At 54.3% G+C, this 16,220-nt stretch overlaps 1 protein-coding gene across 1 annotated transcript in view; it reads left to right on the forward strand.

The window, feature by feature from the left end:
* The window catches only part of LOC114014525 (hydrocephalus-inducing protein homolog), a gene marked incomplete at its 3' end in the record, with an annotated part of 63,868 nt that extends 48,383 nt beyond the window's left edge, over positions 1-15,485 (forward strand). Inside the window, exons 18-23 of the mRNA XM_055700397.1 lie at positions 2,342-2,580; positions 4,943-5,198; positions 6,303-6,446; positions 8,196-8,339; positions 9,167-9,480; positions 15,293-15,485. Of these exons, the coding sequence (XP_055556372.1) occupies positions 2,342-2,580; positions 4,943-5,198; positions 6,303-6,446; positions 8,196-8,339; positions 9,167-9,480; positions 15,293-15,485 (1,290 nt within the window). The remainder of the gene's footprint in view (positions 1-2,341; positions 2,581-4,942; positions 5,199-6,302; positions 6,447-8,195; positions 8,340-9,166; positions 9,481-15,292) is intronic.
* Between the last annotated feature and the right edge of the window lie 735 nt (positions 15,486-16,220).

Here is a 16,220-nt window from a genome sequence, read left to right on the forward strand (position 1 = left end):
TTGCCTGGCGCTCTGGCTCTGGCGTCCAGTGGTGCAGGCTCCTGCAGGGACAGAAATAGCTGCTGTCTTTGTCTGCCCAGCACGTGCAGCTATTGCATCGTGTCCTGGAGCATTCACGCCTAAGCAAGGAGCAGGGATCTTGTCAGAAGTTAGATTTTGGCCTTCAGAGCAGGGGGATGGATGCTTTTAGCGTGTTCCCAAGGGATTTCTTGTCTCTGGGACACAACCTGGACCGGTGTAGGCAGAAGCTGACCTAAAAACCTGAGCGGAGCTGGTCCGGCAGAGCCTTTTGGTCCTGGCAGGTCTCCTGTTCAGCGGTGCACTGTGCTGCCCCTGGGACCCACACCAGATGCTAACGGAAAGGATGAGGATGCGATGCAAATCGTGCTCCTCCGGAGTGGGCTGTTGGCCTGGCAGGGCAGTGGGTCTGCGCTGGGTCACCCTGGGACACTGCGAGTCTGGCTCCATCGAGACAGCCTGTCATTGTTCCTCAGTAATAGTTCCTTGGGTACAACTTACTGCGCGGCTTGTTGCCAAGCTGTGATAAATGAGCTTTGTCAGATAGCAGACTTGCAGATTCACCTCTGGAGCAGAGCTATCGGGTCTCCTTTTCAAGCAAGCTGCTCGGTGTCAGCGTGAATCGGAGGAGAAGTTGTACATTAACGTCAGTGAAAACCTAACGCCCACTGGCTCGGTGTGAATGAGCTGGCTGGGTAGCCCTTGGCTGGCGGCAGCGCAGCCGATGCCTCCGAGGCCGGCGAGCAGCTGCAGGGACCACAGGGGAGGGTTGGTGGGAATCCTCCGTGGTCAGTGAGGCCCCAGTGTTTACCCCGTGGCAGCCACCTGCCTCCATCCCAGTCTCGTCTTGCTTTTTTAAAAATTTTTTTCAAGACTCTTTTTTTGAAGCCCTAGAGGACAAATTAAATGGAGCTGAGTGTATAAATGTTGCTGGTGCCTGGAATCGTTTTGATGCCTTTGGCACGCTCCGTTATGGGATGCAGGCATGCAGCCCTGACCTGCTCTACGTGGAGGGCACAGCCAGCCTAAGGAGTTAGCGTAGCGGGAGCACCTACGCTTGCTGCTGGGACCCTGAATGCTCAGCAAGTTACCGCTTCCCTGGCCTCCAGCTAGCCTTCACCTTGTCAGCAGAGGTCATTTTGGGGTGTTATTTTAAATGTTTCTGTGACTTCAAAGTGCTGCTTGGTTTTCTGCTGCTCTTCTCCCTTGGGCTGGCTGGTGTCCTGTTAGAGCTCAGAGCTGCCAGCCCGCCGGACGGAAACTCGAGCTAACTTCACCTGGATCGAGCACTTGCTTTTATCATGTCAGGCCTCTGAGCACACCGTTGTTTTCTATTTAAAGGAAAAAAAAAAAAAAAAAGAAAAGGAAAGTAACCCTCTCCTCGACAATACTGTAGAGTTTTGGATGAGTGGTGCCTGTCATCCCAAACACAGCGCTGAACTGTGATGCATGTAGCACTGATGCTGTGACGGACACTTGAAAGCCACGTGTCTGCATCCCAGTGCATTTCCTGCTGGCCCGGGAGCACTGCATGCATTTCTCTTCTGCGAGCTTGCTCCTTGTGAATGTGGCTTTAGGTGGGCTGGAGGGGTCCAGCGCCTCTGTTGCCCCATCCGTAGAGGGAGGCCCGTGAGGACCCAGAGGAAAAGAGTGCTTGGGAAGCCCAGGCCATGCCCACAGGGCACATGTCTTGTGGTTTTCTTTCTGCTTCTTGTTTCGCTGCCCTGCTATAAACACTTAGAGCTGACTTTGCCAAAGCAGAGGGCCTTGGGGCACCTCACTGCAGGTGATGATTCATGGGAACAGAGGGCTGCAGCCCTTGAGGGGCTGTTGAGAAGCCTGACTCTTGGGAAAGAAGACTTTGGGGTTTCATCAACCGCTTTTGCAAAGTTATTCTTTGGGGTCTCAGCAGTATCCCCCAGCCGTGTGGCTGCTGCGGGGGGACTGGAGCAGTCCTGGCTTCCTCTGGCCTGGAGCCTTTATGGCAGAGCTGGCCACCGTTGTCGGGAAGCCAGGAGATATCAAGTGGCTTCCCTGGGTGTGCCCTCCAAGAGGGAGGCTGGAGGGACAGTAGCATTCTCCTGAGGGTGAGCATCCCTTGGGTCAGACAAAGCTGGGTTAACAAAGTGAGTCTGTTAAGGGAGGGTAAAACAGAGGTTGTATGAGCTCCTGCACGGGTGCTGTTTCCAGGCACTGTAGCTCAGAGTTGGGGAAACGAAGCCTTCATGGTTTTTACCCTCATGTCTTTAATCCTTTTCTGCATCCCGCAGGAGACCAGGGTCCATGGTTTCCATCCTAAGTTACTGTTTGGCTCATCTTACAGGCTGGCAAACGCTCGCGCTGGAGGATTGAACCCAGTAAAGGAGTGATCCCCCCCGAGAGCGAGGTGTCTGTGGCCATCATAGCAAACTTGGACGACACCGAGAGATTTGAGGATGAGGTGAAGGTGTCCATAGAGAACAGCCACACCTACGTCATCCCCGTCCAGGCTGTCGGCACGGGCACAACGATTGTCACCGACAAACCCATTGCTCCGGAGCTCAACTTGGGCCTCCGCTTCAGGTAGGGATCTCTCGGCTCCTACTTCCCACGTGGGCTCGGCAAGGAGTTTTGCTGTAGTCCTTCAGGCTAGTTGTTCTTCAGTGCTCGAGGTCCTGGCTCTGCTTCACCGAAGCCACAGGAACTCCTTTAGGAATGTTCTATGGCCATTTCAAAGTCGTTAGATACCCTCAGAAGCTACCAAAATGGAAACCAGTTGCTAGGTTGTCCCTGACTTGTCTTTAGTTGGAATATGTTTATTTCCATACTTTATCAAAGAATGAGCTGGAGGAAAACAGCAGGTCCCAGAAGCCTCCTGCTGGAAAATGCTACATTACAAGTATAAACATATTTCTGTTTGCAATAACGTTGCTTACCTTTCCAGTCGCTATGGTCTATTCTCTCGCAAGAGTGGAAAACCTTGGTGGTAGCTTGTTAGCAACTCCTCGACTGAATTAATGGTGCTGGTTTATTTCCCTTGTGCCTGGGAGTCCTGCAGGAGCTGCCGAGTTTCTTTGCCCTGTATCATCCATCAGTTTGCTCGTCTTCCCCGGTTCCCCGGCTGGGCCGCTCTTTAGAGGCGCTTGCTCTTCCCTCGTTTCCCCCGCCCGCTTTCCTTGCGGTCTGCCAGCACTGCGGCGGCGGCAGCCCGAGGCAGAAGCGAGCGAGGGTGCCTGCAGGAGCAGCTCTGAGCGGGAGAGGAGGAGAGGTTGGCTGAGGTTGGGTGGGATAAATTGCGTGTGCTACCTGAAAGAGCTTAGCTCGGGAGGGGGCATTCGCGGATCCTAGTGCGTGTGTCTGAAACTGGCTACATTCTTATAAATGGGAGAGAAAATAAGCCTTTTCAAAGCGCTGTTGCTGTCGGAGTCCTCTTGAGACAAGAATAATACTCTTCTCCAAGTGCCTGTTCCTTTTGCTGGCTGCAAAGAGGCTCCACAGTGCTCTGATACCTAAATTTTGGGCTAGAAAGAGGAGGTTGATGCTGCCTTAAGCATTGAGGCTAGATTAGTGGGGTGGGGTGGGGTGTTGGGGTGTGTTAAATGTGCACCCACAAGCCCCCCAGGTAAGCAGGGACATTACAGGGAGATTGGCACTTGGCCAGCGTGCCCTGTGCTCTGTGCAGCCACAGATGGGCTGCACAGCGGAGGGGAGAGTGTGGGTGGGATTGCTGTCGTCGTCCTCTGCCCCCCTTCGTGTCTTTGCCTGCAAGCTAGTTGGGAGCCGCCGTTGGCAGCGGGTGCAGAGCTGCCACCAGGTGAGCTGGGGGGACCCAGGTGACATCCCAGATGAGGTGGGCTTTCCCAGAGCCACAAATCAGGCATCTACCCAGAGCTTCCCCTAGCCTTCATCTGCCGCTGTCCACAACAGAAAACCGGTTCATACTAAGCCTTGTACACATCATTTGTAAAGTGTGTTTCAAAGACTCGTTTGTTCTAATCTGTCACTTCTGTGTTGGTGTTTAGCTGCTTGTGGCAGACGTGCGTTTTGCAAGCCACGTGTTCTGTACCTTTCAAAAACCCAATAACTGTTGTAGGAACAATTCTGTTCCTGGTGGTGCTCAGATTTATAGAGGGTAGAATAATTATTCCACGCTGGCCTGCAGTTAGTGTTTCTTTACATAATGGAACCAATTTCCATGGAATATTCGTTTTGGTTTATATCTAGCTGTAGTGGTCAATCTCTTGTTGTCACTCCATTCCCTCAGCTGGTAGACCGGGTCTTGTTGCTGTGTTTGTCTTGGGCGAAGCTTATGCTGATCCTGCGTTCTCACAGTGCGTTTACCTTCCGAAGACACAAAACCATCTGCCCTGTTCAGCTGATGCGTTGGGGGCAGGGAGAGTTGGATGCTCCCTAAGAGATGGGGGAGTGAGGGGGGTAAGATGGGCCCCGACGGTGGGATAACTGGTGCCCAGATCTCCAGATGAGTCTCTGCACCCTGCCAGCTCCCCAGTAGCATCTTCAGAGGAAGCCACCTGAGGCAGCAGCTCCCCAGGGGCAGGTGAAATGGCAGCAGAGCTGTTCGTCCACCCACCTGCAGCCAGGGCAGACCAGCTTCGTGCCTGGTGCAGGGAGACCTGCAGGACGCACCTTGGGAAAACCCTCTGAGTGCTGAGCACCAAAGGGTGATGCTCTGCTCGCGAGTACCTGAGGTGATGGATCTTTGCGAAGCTTTTCCTTGCTGTACACAAACTGACCAGCTGCTGGATGCTGAACTTCGGGCCAGCCGAGGTCTGGCTTTGGCTGAAGCTTTGAGCTAGGTCAGCCTTTTCAGAGGTGGTTTTGTTGCTGGGCGTGTGGTCAGATAACGCCATCGGGGTGCTGAAGCTGGGTGACCGCTGGGAAATAGCAGCTCCCATAACGTTTTCCATCTCTGCTTGTCTTCTAGCTTTGATCGCTGCTGTTACCGTTTCAAGATGACAAACAGAGGACGACGCACCCACCAGCTGTATTGGTCAACAGAAGGCTTCCCCACGTTCAGCCATCGTGACCGTCTCCGTGCCATCAGTAACACCAAGGGCACAGATTCCTCCCAGAGCCCCAAACCTGCCTGCCCTGTGTTTAAGCTTCAACCGCTGAGGACAGAGCTGATGCCGGGCAAGACTGTGGAGATGGTGCTGGAAGGCTCCTCCAGCACTCCCCAGGTGAGGTGCCCCACGAGGGCTGCGCCCTCCCCACCAGGTCACCTCCGCTGGGGCTTCTTCCGACCCCTTGACATTTGCCTTGGGAAGAGGAGCAAGCGCTTTCCAGAAACTGTTTTAATGCCACAAGTTGCCATGGCAGCACCGGCTGCTTTCCTTGCTGGCCGCCATCAGTGTTTCCATAGCCACCATAAACCCAGCTCGCTGGTACCAAAATGCGGGCTGAAGGGAATGTTGCTGCTTCAGAAGCAGAGGGCAGGTTACAGGGTGTCGTGTGCTGAGGCAGAAAGGAAGGGCGGAGAAAATAAGTTACGCTTAGGCTAGGAGCAGAGGCTGTAAATAAATGAAAACATGTGAGGTCATAGATCTGGTGAAAAGAGTGAGTTAAAAAAACCCAAGCACCAAACCTGTGAAGAGAGGGAGAGTCTGAGAGCAGCATCATTTTTCCTCTGTAGACAAACATGGGCAGAGGCTTGTCTAGCGCTGAGTCCTGGAGGAGAAAAAACAGTGCGTGCCAGCCCTGATGGGCAGAGTGACGTTCATCCACGTGGGAAAGTGTTCCCAGGGACCGTTATAATTGACAGCTTGACTTGTTGTCGGTATTTCCATACCAGCTCACCCCAGACTCTCAGCCAGCCTTGGTGTCCCAAGGGCAGCCGGGTCTGGCAGCACCCTTGGGTGGCAGCTCAGCAGGGTCACGGGGTGTTCTCCCCCCCCGGGCCCTTCTTTCCAGGCCAGGGGAAATCCAACTCTGCAGAGGAGCTGCCAGCTAACCCTGGTGTACATTCCTTGGCTCTGGGACCGCTGGGCCCAGGTGTTTAAGCAAATGTGGAATGAATCTTCATGAAGCTCCTGCTGTTCCTAATGATCTGAAAGGTGCTTGCAAGGGTTGCCTCAGTGGCAGCTTGCAGAAGGCTTGATCGCTCGCCTAGCTGAGTGCCCTCATAAATAGGATGCAGCATAACAAGAGGAGGGGGCTATTGAGGAGAGCAGTGGCTGTAAGTTGCGGCAGGAATAGGGTCCGTGGTTGGGTGGCTAGCAACTGCAGCGTGTTTTGTGGATGCCCTGCCAGCACCTGCTTGGGTGACGCGTGACTCTTGCATGCAGGTGGTGAAGGAGCGGCTGCTGTGTCACGCCGTGGTGGGGAGCAAGGCGGGGAAGGCACAGATAATGCAGATGGACGTCACGTGTGAGTTCGTTGATCCCGTTCTGCAAGTGTCTACCAGAGAAATCGCATTCCGGGTGGAGAAGGTAAGTCTCAGGATTGCATCCTGGCATTGAAGAGCGTGGCTGATGGCCGAAAGCCTGCGGGGTGTGCGTGCCTGTTAAACACGGGGGGACGGGGATGGTTAAACCGCTTCCCCAAGTCCACGGGGCTTCGGCTATCGATTCGAGCCAGAGCAAGCTTTGGCCGTTACCACGAGATGGTTCTACCACAGAGATGGTGATTTTGCTGCCCTGGGGTCGGGGACAGTCACAGCTCTGCCCTTCTCGAGGTGGAGGCAGGATCGAGCTGCTGCGCCAAGGGCACAGGTGAGGCAGTGGGACCCGCGAGCGCAGCGTGGCCGTTGCACAGCTGCCTTGTGCGCTGGGGCTGCTGGGGGAAGAGCCGATCGCTGCAGCTGAGCGATGCTAAACCCCTCCTCACCCTTCCTGAGGTGCTTTGTGAAGTAAGTGAGGGTATTCTTAGTGATGAGATGGTTTTCTGACTTCAGCAAAGTAAAGCTGAGATTGCAGCTGCTGCGCTGAGGGGGGATCGTAGCCACTTGTAGAGAGACACGCATTTGTGTAGTCAAGATGAAGGGAGGTTTTTGAGGCTCCTCCAAGGCATGGGGATGTCTGAACGCCGATCCTGCAGGGAAGCTGAGAAAAATGGAGCTTCCTGCCAATTCCTCAGGCTGGTGAAGGAAAACTGTCATCTTTTGTCTCTCTCTGCCTTCCCTGCTCTTGGCATGGATGCTCTTTGCGTTTCCCTCAGCCTCACCTCCTTCAAAGGACCTGCAGTCATCCCTCAGCTGCAGTGATGACAACACCGATGCAAAACAGGAGCCCTTTAGTCTCTGGGTCCTGACTCCTCCATCATCTTTCCCTCTCCAATGCGGTGTCTGAAACAGAGAAGATTGTCCATTATTTAGTTTCTGTATTTTCAGGCCTCTCCTCTGGTTCCCAGGCTTCCAGAGAAGCACAAAATCCTGTGAGCGGGCGGTTCACTTAATGAGAAGCTTTTCAGCTGTTCCTGATGTCTGCCTGTGTTCTGCTTGATGCCCCGTGCTCTGGTTTATCGAGTGCTATGACACTGCAGCTGTTGGATATCGATACATCCAGAACTAGTTTCCCAACCGCTGCCTAGTTGATGTGAACCCTGCAGGAAGGCCAGAGCGATGCATAAGCAGGAAGAAATAGCTTAGGCTGAGCTTGACTGTGAGGCTACAGACACTTTGTCACTGGAGCAGGGACAGCAGGACACACGTTGCAACCAGACCGTTGAGGTTTCTAGCTGGCTGTTTGTGCGTGTAAATGTTCCAAGCTAACCTTAGGCTACTGCAGGCTCTCTCCTCCAGGCCAAATCCTGCTTGCTTTTCTCTTCTGACTAGCCATCCCTGCTTTTATGAGGCTCCTGGAGCCACTAAGGCTGTACGAAATGACTGGGGGTGAAAATCGTCTTGTGCCATTCTGCCCAAGAGAGGGTAAACTGGAGACAAGCGCTCTGGGTTCACTTTCTGCTTTTGACCTTGGTCAAGCAGCTGCCTCCTCTCAAGGTGCTGTTCCCTCGTCTGTATGTGAGACTGTTTCCCGGCCCCCTGGGGGATGCTGTGGTTTCTAAACGTGAAAAGCACCTGACGTTCTGAAAGAAAAACCTTGTAGAAGGGTAGAAACTAATACAGACAGTGAATAAGAGATGTGTGCAATTTTGGGGTTGAAAACTCTGAAATGCGTCGGAAGGGAAGGGAGGTGCGTGGCCACTTCAGGTTGTTTTTTTCTTGTCTCCTCTTTCTGTAGCTACCCAGTGACGTCCTCAGCCTACAGCATAAGCCTCTTTCTTTAAAAAACATGTCCTCCCTGCCGCTGGGCGTCGTCCTGGCCTTAGACCAGCCCTTCCAAGTCTGTGATGCGGCCCGGCAGCCCCTCCCTGCAGATGTCCAGGTGAGCAGGACCTTCCCGCGGTGGGCTTTGAGGAGGAGGGATGTGGCGGTGCGTTCCTGTTGGGAGGTCCTCTGGCAGGGTCTCCTGTAGAGTCAGCAGTAGCCTGGCCCCAACTCAATCAGATCTGAAGCGAGCTGCTGGAAGAAACAAAAATACCCGAGTTGGGAAGATACTTCGTGGCTCAAAGCCATGAGGAGAAGGGAGCAGGCACCTAGGGCTGGGCAAGCCATGGAGTAGAGGTATCTCCTGGGACTTGCAGCAGCCGTCCTCAGCCAACCTCAAGAGCAGCTTGCTCTCTGTGAGGGCAGCTCTGCCTTCGGGAAGGCTGAGGATGCTCCTCCCACTGTCGCCTGGCACCTGCCCTGTCGGTGGTGGAAGGCGCTGGACATGGGCTCTGCTGGACACGCGCTGGTGGAGGTGCGGGCACCGTTCCTGTGCCGCGCCGGTGACTGGCCCCTGCGAGGCTGAGGCTGCCGTGCCGGTGCACTTGTGCTGTGAGGATAAAGGAGTTTCTCTGGAGTCAGGGCAGCAGCCCTGGCTTGCCGGAGTGCTGGTTCGGCTGTGTGTTTAGCCCAGAGCCTCTGTGGGTCCAGAATTCAGTAGGACAATATTTATTTCCCCCTGGTATCGATGCAAAGCGCAGAAACGTGAGCCTGCAATAGTCTGACGAGAGCGTGGTGCTTGCAGTCAGGCACTCGCTGTAAAGAACGTGCAGGGTGGGCTGAGAAGCCCACGCTGAGGTCATGCTTTAAGACATTGACGTGTTCCATGCTATCCAGCCTTGGACTTCATTACGCTGGTGTTTGATCTTTTTAATCTCCTTGCAGCCAATGAAGCTGGAGGTAGGGGAGGAACGTCATTTCTTCATCGGATTTAACCCTGCTCACGAGGAGCGTCTGAATAGCTGGGTGGCAGAGAAGGCTCTGAAGATACAGCTGCTCGAGCATCCTCACGAGGAGCAGGTCACTGTTCGGGGAGAAGTCTTCTTCCCAAATCTCCAGTTCCAGACCATGGCCGTGGACTTTGGGTGCATCTTGAATGACACTGAGGTGGAGCGTTACATTGAGATGACCAACTGCAGCCCGCTTCTCGTCCGGTACCACTGGTCATTCCTGACGGGCGGCCACGCGAGCCAGCTGAGGTATGTGCACCGTTGCCCTCTCCTTGAAGCTCCTCTTCCTAGTGTCCTGTCTGTACCTGGCGAAGACCCAGGCTGTTTGCCTGGGATCTGGCAAGCAGCTTTCAACTCTCCCTGGTGGGAATAACACCTGCCAGCCGTGGTCAGGCTAGATGCTCAGGGAAAAGGTGATCTCTGCCGGTTGGACGCTGCAGGGGAGACCATGTTCTCCAGCCAAGCTGGGGCTGTATGACACTACTAACGCTTTTTGCTTAGCCCATACCCTGGAGTCCTGCTGTGCCTCTGGAGCTACAAAGCCACACTTAGGCACGTGGACGGTAACATCACCGGTTTTCCATCCCTGCCGACCCTGTACGTTGTCATTTCATCCTAAGAGCCTACATAGGCGCTGCCACCAGAAGGACCTGCTGCTGCCCCGGTCCCTTGCTGCTGCTTTGCTGTAGCCCCCGTACTGGTTCCCCGGGAAGGAAAGCTGCTGTGGAGAGCTGTGCTCGCAGACCCTGGTGGCCTGAGGCAAACACCACCCTGGAGAAGGGAGTTTTTGTCTGTTAGCTGTTTTGTGAATGCGATGTGCAGTTGATTCAGCATTTTTCACCAAAACGGCAGGTTCTGCTGGGGCTGTAGGTCCAGCTGCAGGTGTCAGTGGGAGCGCTTGTCTGAGCATCCCTGGGAGGCAGGGCATCCAGCCCTGGTCAGTGGTTTCCAAGCCCAAAAGCACTCTTGCAGTGGTGCTGCAGCACGTCTATAAACACATTTCTAGCAGTTCCTCCCGCTGTGGCCTCTCTGCGTAGTACAGAAGTCTAGTCTGGGCGGTTTTAATGGCAGTAGCAACTGGTTTTTCCATAATGCCCTGGGAAACCAAGCAAAGTTAACCACTGCGCGTTGAAGTGCTGCTGTTGCAAATAACAGAGATCAGTTTTGTTTAGGGAGTTGGAATTTGGCTTAGAGGAGACTGGGCACTGGCATTAGCTATGGCGGTGAGGAGGGCTTGGGGGAGAAGCTGTGGACACTGGGGTAGCCCGTTCACAGCGGGGTCTTACCAGGGAACGGCCAGTCTGGTGTGGCCCTTCATGCGCGGCACCTTCAAGAACAGACCCTAAAATGCAGGGGAAAGTCTGCAAAAGCAGGTGCAAGGAGGTGGACAGGGAAAGAGTAACAGGGCTGTAAGCTTTGCTCGGAAGCCCCTGTCATCTCCTGGTAAATTAGATTAGGGTTTAATTACAAGCTAAGGGAAAAATCTAATGTTGATGGTAGAACAATGCATATATTTTATGATAACAGAGAAACACACACATTGGAGCAAAGCCTGTGTGGAATTAATTTCCTCTGGGGCCACTTATTGGCCAGTTGCCTGTTTGGTTTGGTTTTTGGTTTTTTTTTTTTTTTTTAGGGTTTTGGAAATGTGACTGCTGAATCAGTTTTCAGCTTTTAATTCCCCCATCTCCACTTAAACTAGCTTTGCTGGACCTGAGCCTGCAGGTTCTTCCGGCAGACGCTGAGTTACCCAGCTCTGAGTTGGTAGCAGCTGAGGGTCCTGAGCATCTGGCAGGATAGCTGAGCATCTGGCAGGATAGCAGCCCCTGCTCCAGAGGGTTTGGCATAGCCCCTTTGCTGGCTCGTTAGTGCTGTGGACGTTAGGACAGCTCCCTTTTCTGCTCTGCATGTTAATTCAGCAGTAATGTGCTCGCTCTGGGTCCCTCGGCAGACACCATGTGATTCTCCATGTCAGGGCTGGAAATGAAGATGGTCTCCAGGCTATTAACACCTCAGATGGCTCATTAAGAGCCCAGCAGAAGGGCAGCATGTCAGATATTATTTCTGGTCTACATTAAGCACTGTTGCTATTCTAAATTATCAGATCAAACTAACTTGGTCTGACATCGAGGGAATCAAACATCGGGTCTCGTGAAGGCGAGATCGATAGAATTGAAGCGTCCACACTTCTAACCTTGCTGGAGCTGATCGCCAGAGACTCCCAGCATCAATCAGACACACACATTTATTTTGGCCAGGAGAGAAAAATGTTGTTTCTCTGCCTGGACAAGACTATTTGTGCTTAAAGTGGGTTTGGTTTTTTTGTTTCTTCTAATTGTTCAACCCATTTTTTCCTCCTTACTCTTTAGTCACTGCTGCTACTTTGAGCAATCATATCAGCAACACAGTCCAGCCATTGCTGTGCGGTTAGTCATTTCCAGGGCGCGCACAGTGACAGTTGGAGCTGTCGGATCTCACTGTAGTGATGTTGCTTCTCTGTCTCCGCGCTGCCTGGTCTATATGTCAACGGGTGGCTCAGTAAATGCACAAATCTTAGCTCAGCAGAGGAATTTATCCTAGCAAAGAAATAGTCATCAGGGCATTGGGACAAAATGCAGTTTCTAGTTTTTGCTCTTGGCGAGGGCAGACCATCACCACCACCTTCCCCAGCTGCTGGCCATGTGGCCCAGCTCAAGCCGCGTGTTCCCACAGGGTGCACTGGGCAGGTTTTGAGTTTACTTCTGTATCACATTGTTTTGTTTTCAGTTGCAAACACCCTTGAGCTGTCTTGCTTGTTCCAAAGTCCCTTTTTAATCTGCGTCTGTTGGCCTGCAGGACAAATCAAAGTGCATCGTCGGGGTCCGTAAGCCTGTTTAGATGCCTCAGGGGCGCGTGGTCTCTGGTGCTTTGCCCTGTGACAGAGCTCGGGCTTTGTTGGGGGGCTTGTTTTCCCCCGGTGCTTTGGCTGTGCCGAAGGGATGCACCAGCGTGTGGTCCCTGGGGGCCTGGGCAAGGATGCCGGGCGTGTGGGTGCCACGCACCAGGGCAGCAGCCTCAGCGCTGTTAAAACTCCTGCATTTAATGCAAAGGGGTGGTGGCTCCTGGCACGTGTCCTTGGTGCTGGCAGGACCTGCAGGGACCTCGGGTCTTCAGATCACCGTTCTGGGGTGTCTGTCCTGCTGGTGGTGGCTCTCGCACAGCCTGAGCTGGCAAGGTCACGTCATCCTGCCTGAATCTTCACGCGCAGTTTGCAGAAGCGGTGTGATTTCTAGCTCCTCTATTTTGGGAGGTGGGTGTGGGAAGTGGTGTGAAGCTGTGTCCTTAGGAGGCTCAGAAACCAAGAGACAGGCTGAGATGATTTTTTTCCTAATGTCTCAGCGGTTCGGATGGTGGGTGGCACAAGGCTGTCCTGGCCCTAGCAGGAAGGACTCTTCTCTCCCTGCTGTCAGTGTGCCTGTGCTGCCATTGAATCCCCCCTGTTAATACCTGGATCCATTTTGTCTCATCTGACGGGTGGTCAGGTTGGGTGAGATGGACACAGGGGGGTTAACACCTTGCTGTCAGCCCCTCCAGCCCCAGGCTGACCTGCTTATGTCAGGAGGCTCCTCATCTCCGCTCCAGCGTGCTGGTGGAGGCACTTCCGCAGCCCTTTGGCCCCTCTGCTTTGGGGCTGGTCCCTTCTGCAGGTGGAGGAGCCGCTCTCTGCTCCTTGCCTTCATCCCTGCGTTCACAGCCTTGCTCTGAAAGTGCTGGAGGCTGCCCAGAAGGTCCTGATTCTGAGAAAGGGTTACCTCAAGCCTGGGCTGATGCCAAACATCTCATCATCTTGCCCTTCTTTCCCAGGACCAACCCCCTTTCCTTCAGTGCCAGGAAGATGTCGTGTCATAGAGATCAGCTTTCTGTTGACACCTCGGGTTCCTCACTCCCTTCCTTTTCATGTGATGCTCATTGTTGTTCGTTTTGACTTTCCCCCACTGGAAAGAGTCCCTGGCTGTGCTGCTTCACGCTTCGCCGCAGCAGGACTTGCTAATCGCATCATCTCCCAGCGCTGGGTCCCAGAGGGCTTCTACTTTAGAGGGAAAAATACTGTTGTTGTCTAGGCACCACGGTCTGGTGAAGTTGCCTCAAACCGTTCTGTAGAACTAGAGGTACCTTAATAAATGATTATGGATTTTCCATCTCGGGGGTTTCCCTCTCCTCGGGAGCTGTTACTCAGCCGCAGTATTTATCACGAGCCACTCTAAGAGCTGCGGTTTCATTTCCTCACCATGTGCATCGTAGCGAGCGGTTCTGGGACAGCTGCTGCGATGACGGCCGGACCCAGGCGCCCAACGGGTGCGTGGGCTGGTGCGTGGCTGGAGGGTGTTGAGGTGCTCCTCTTGGTGGCCTGACACTGCGGGCATCTCCCCTGCCACCAGGGAAAGGTAGCGTGCAGCTGCAGGCTGCCCAAAAGCACCACTGTCCCAGCTGAGCTGGATTTATCTCATCCTTACAGAGCTGCCCAAGTCAGCGGCCGCTGGAGGTGTCGGGCAGTTTGGTCGCCCATCAGGGCCCCCCAACATGCACCCGGGTGCCTGGGCTGAGAGGAGCAGAGGTTGCGTGGGTGGGACCGTAGGTGGGCGATGCGCTGCAGGGCTGAGCGAGCACCTTCATCCCCTCCAGCCCTGGTTTGTTCTTCCCCACGGACGGTGCCGAGCTGTTGCTCGGGGTCCCCGTGGCGTCCCAGCAGCAGGCAGAGGGAGGGCTGTCAGGGGCTCACCTGGGCCAAGCCGTGTTCTTGCATGTCGCTGTAGGGAGGGCAAGTCAGGCGGGATCTCTTCCGGGTTATGAAGAGCAGAGCCTGTAATCCAGAAATGAAAACCAGCCTTAGATACTAAAGACAAATCTTTGTTTGGAGCCCGTGGTTCAAGGCACTGAATTCCCAGCTGTAAAAAATGTGCCGTGTTTGACGGCGGGGGGAACGCTTACGACTAGGCACAGCGGCAGGTAGGCATGGCCTGAGCGCGTCCCTCCACGTGGCGTTGGAAATCCAAGCAGAGCTACTGTGAGCACCTGCTGCAATTTCATACAGGGACCATAGTCAGAGTCACTTGGGAATTCTGAAAACGTTAACTCATATGCTTTTTACTGGCTGCTGTTGCTCAAAGGATAAACTCGGCTCTGTTTGCAAAACGAGCGGTTGAACTGCTTTGCTGAACCATTTGCCAAATTTGTCCTCCAACAGTTTGTGTTTAGAAACTGCTGGGGAGGTAATGATGGCATCAGGACGTGCCACACCGGTTATAAGCTCGTTTCAGCAGAGCTGCAGCCTTTGTGGCGCGAGGTGCGGTTCGAGCTGCTGTTTTGCAGCCAAGGAGTACCTGTGGCACGGCAGGGAGCTGAATCTCGGTGTCGCGATTGGAATAGATTGATTAAAAATGACCAGCGTTTCCTTCCCCAAAGTACTAATCGCGGCTGCTTTGGTGCTCATCGGGGATCAATGGGCTGTTTAATTGCGAGTCTCTGCCTGGAGCCGCTTGACGTGTCTTCCCGTGTTCCTTGCGTGTGCGAAGGTGTCCCGTGCTGGGCTCGTGCCGGCTCTGTCGGGGTTCAGGCACAGCAGGCGGCGGGCTCCGTCCCTGCTCCTGCCATCGCCGCTGCTGGTCCTGACCCGCAGCTGTGCGTAACCGCCCAGGGGAGAATTCAGGGTAAATACCTAGAAGAGCTGAAAACCTCCTTGCGGCGCTGGGTCTGTGCTGGCGCATCGCCATCCAGATCTGCCCCTTTGTGTCTCAGTCCCACCTTTTTGTGCAGTTTGTCCTTTTGTCTCCCTGCAAGGTGTTCACCTCTGATATCTGCAGTTCCTCATGGCAAGCAGTTGCCACTGCTGGACCAGCGTTGTCCCTGGGCAGCCCCCAGCATTGACCTGCTGCATCCTGGTTCTGGAGCTGCCAGGTCGGATCCATTCCTGGGCTGGCGGCACCAGTGCCCACCCAGGGGCCACGTCCTGCCAAGGAGCTGCTTGTCCAGGTCTTCCTCCCTCCTACTGCAGCTTCATGATGGAAGTTACGGTTTCTTCCAGGTTCAGCCCTCCAGCACCTAAACTGTTCATCAAACCCCAGCCACCGAAGGAGGAGGGAGCCTGCTCGGAGCACTCAGCATCTGCAGAGAGCAGTGTCAGTGATGGATGCGTAGAGGAGCCAGCTGAAGCCCTGGGAGCAGTGGGGGATCCTGCCCAAGAGCCAGCAGATGCAGAGGACTCCCTGGAAGCAAAGGTAGATTTTCTTGTACGCTCACTGTTTTGCGTTGCCTCCCCCAGCTTGCCACCAAAAAGCCGTGCTGGTGCCAGCGTAGCGTCCCTTTTTTGCTGCCCTGCTGCCATGTGCCCTGAGAGTGGGCTGGGCAGCAGGGCCAGCAGCTGGACACGGGGCTTATGGGGAGGGACAAGTAGGGTAGTGTTGTTTGGAGAAGCCCATTCAGGTCCTCCTGACCTGTGGTGGGGTTGGGGTTTTTTGGCTGGGTTTTTTTTGCACTGTGAAAGGAGGGGTTTTACCTGCACCGTGATGTGGAGGCTTCCAGTTCCCTTCCTCTGTCAAGCCCTGCCCAGTACTGGTCTCCATGTACCACCTTCTCAGCCCCAGCTAGAGCCACCCGTTGTCACGTCTCTGCCTTCGCCCGAGCCCCGGTATTGCAGCGATGGCCACAGAGCTGCCTTTTTATAAATGGAGACTTGACAAAGTCGCTGTCTTTTCCTCTTAGTATGGGAAACAGCCTTTGGTCTGCTGACCTTCCTGGTGAGCCTCGGTGCTTTGGGGCTTGGCCTCGGTGCTAGTGGGAGCTGATGGCACCTTTTGCTTCGCGTGGGACAGAGGCTGCTCCTGGGGCAATAAAAAAGGATATAGGAGAGCACAGGAGGTTCTGAAAGTGCCGGAGTTGGTGTCAAGTTCAAGGAGGGGGGGTCGCACCTGCTGACATCTAAATATCAGTGGTTGTAATGTTGTAGCTCTGCA

Source organism: Falco cherrug, unplaced genomic scaffold (assembly GCF_023634085.1).
Source record: "Falco cherrug isolate bFalChe1 unplaced genomic scaffold, bFalChe1.pri scaffold_101, whole genome shotgun sequence".
NCBI lineage: Eukaryota > Metazoa > Chordata > Aves > Falconiformes > Falconidae > Falco > Falco cherrug.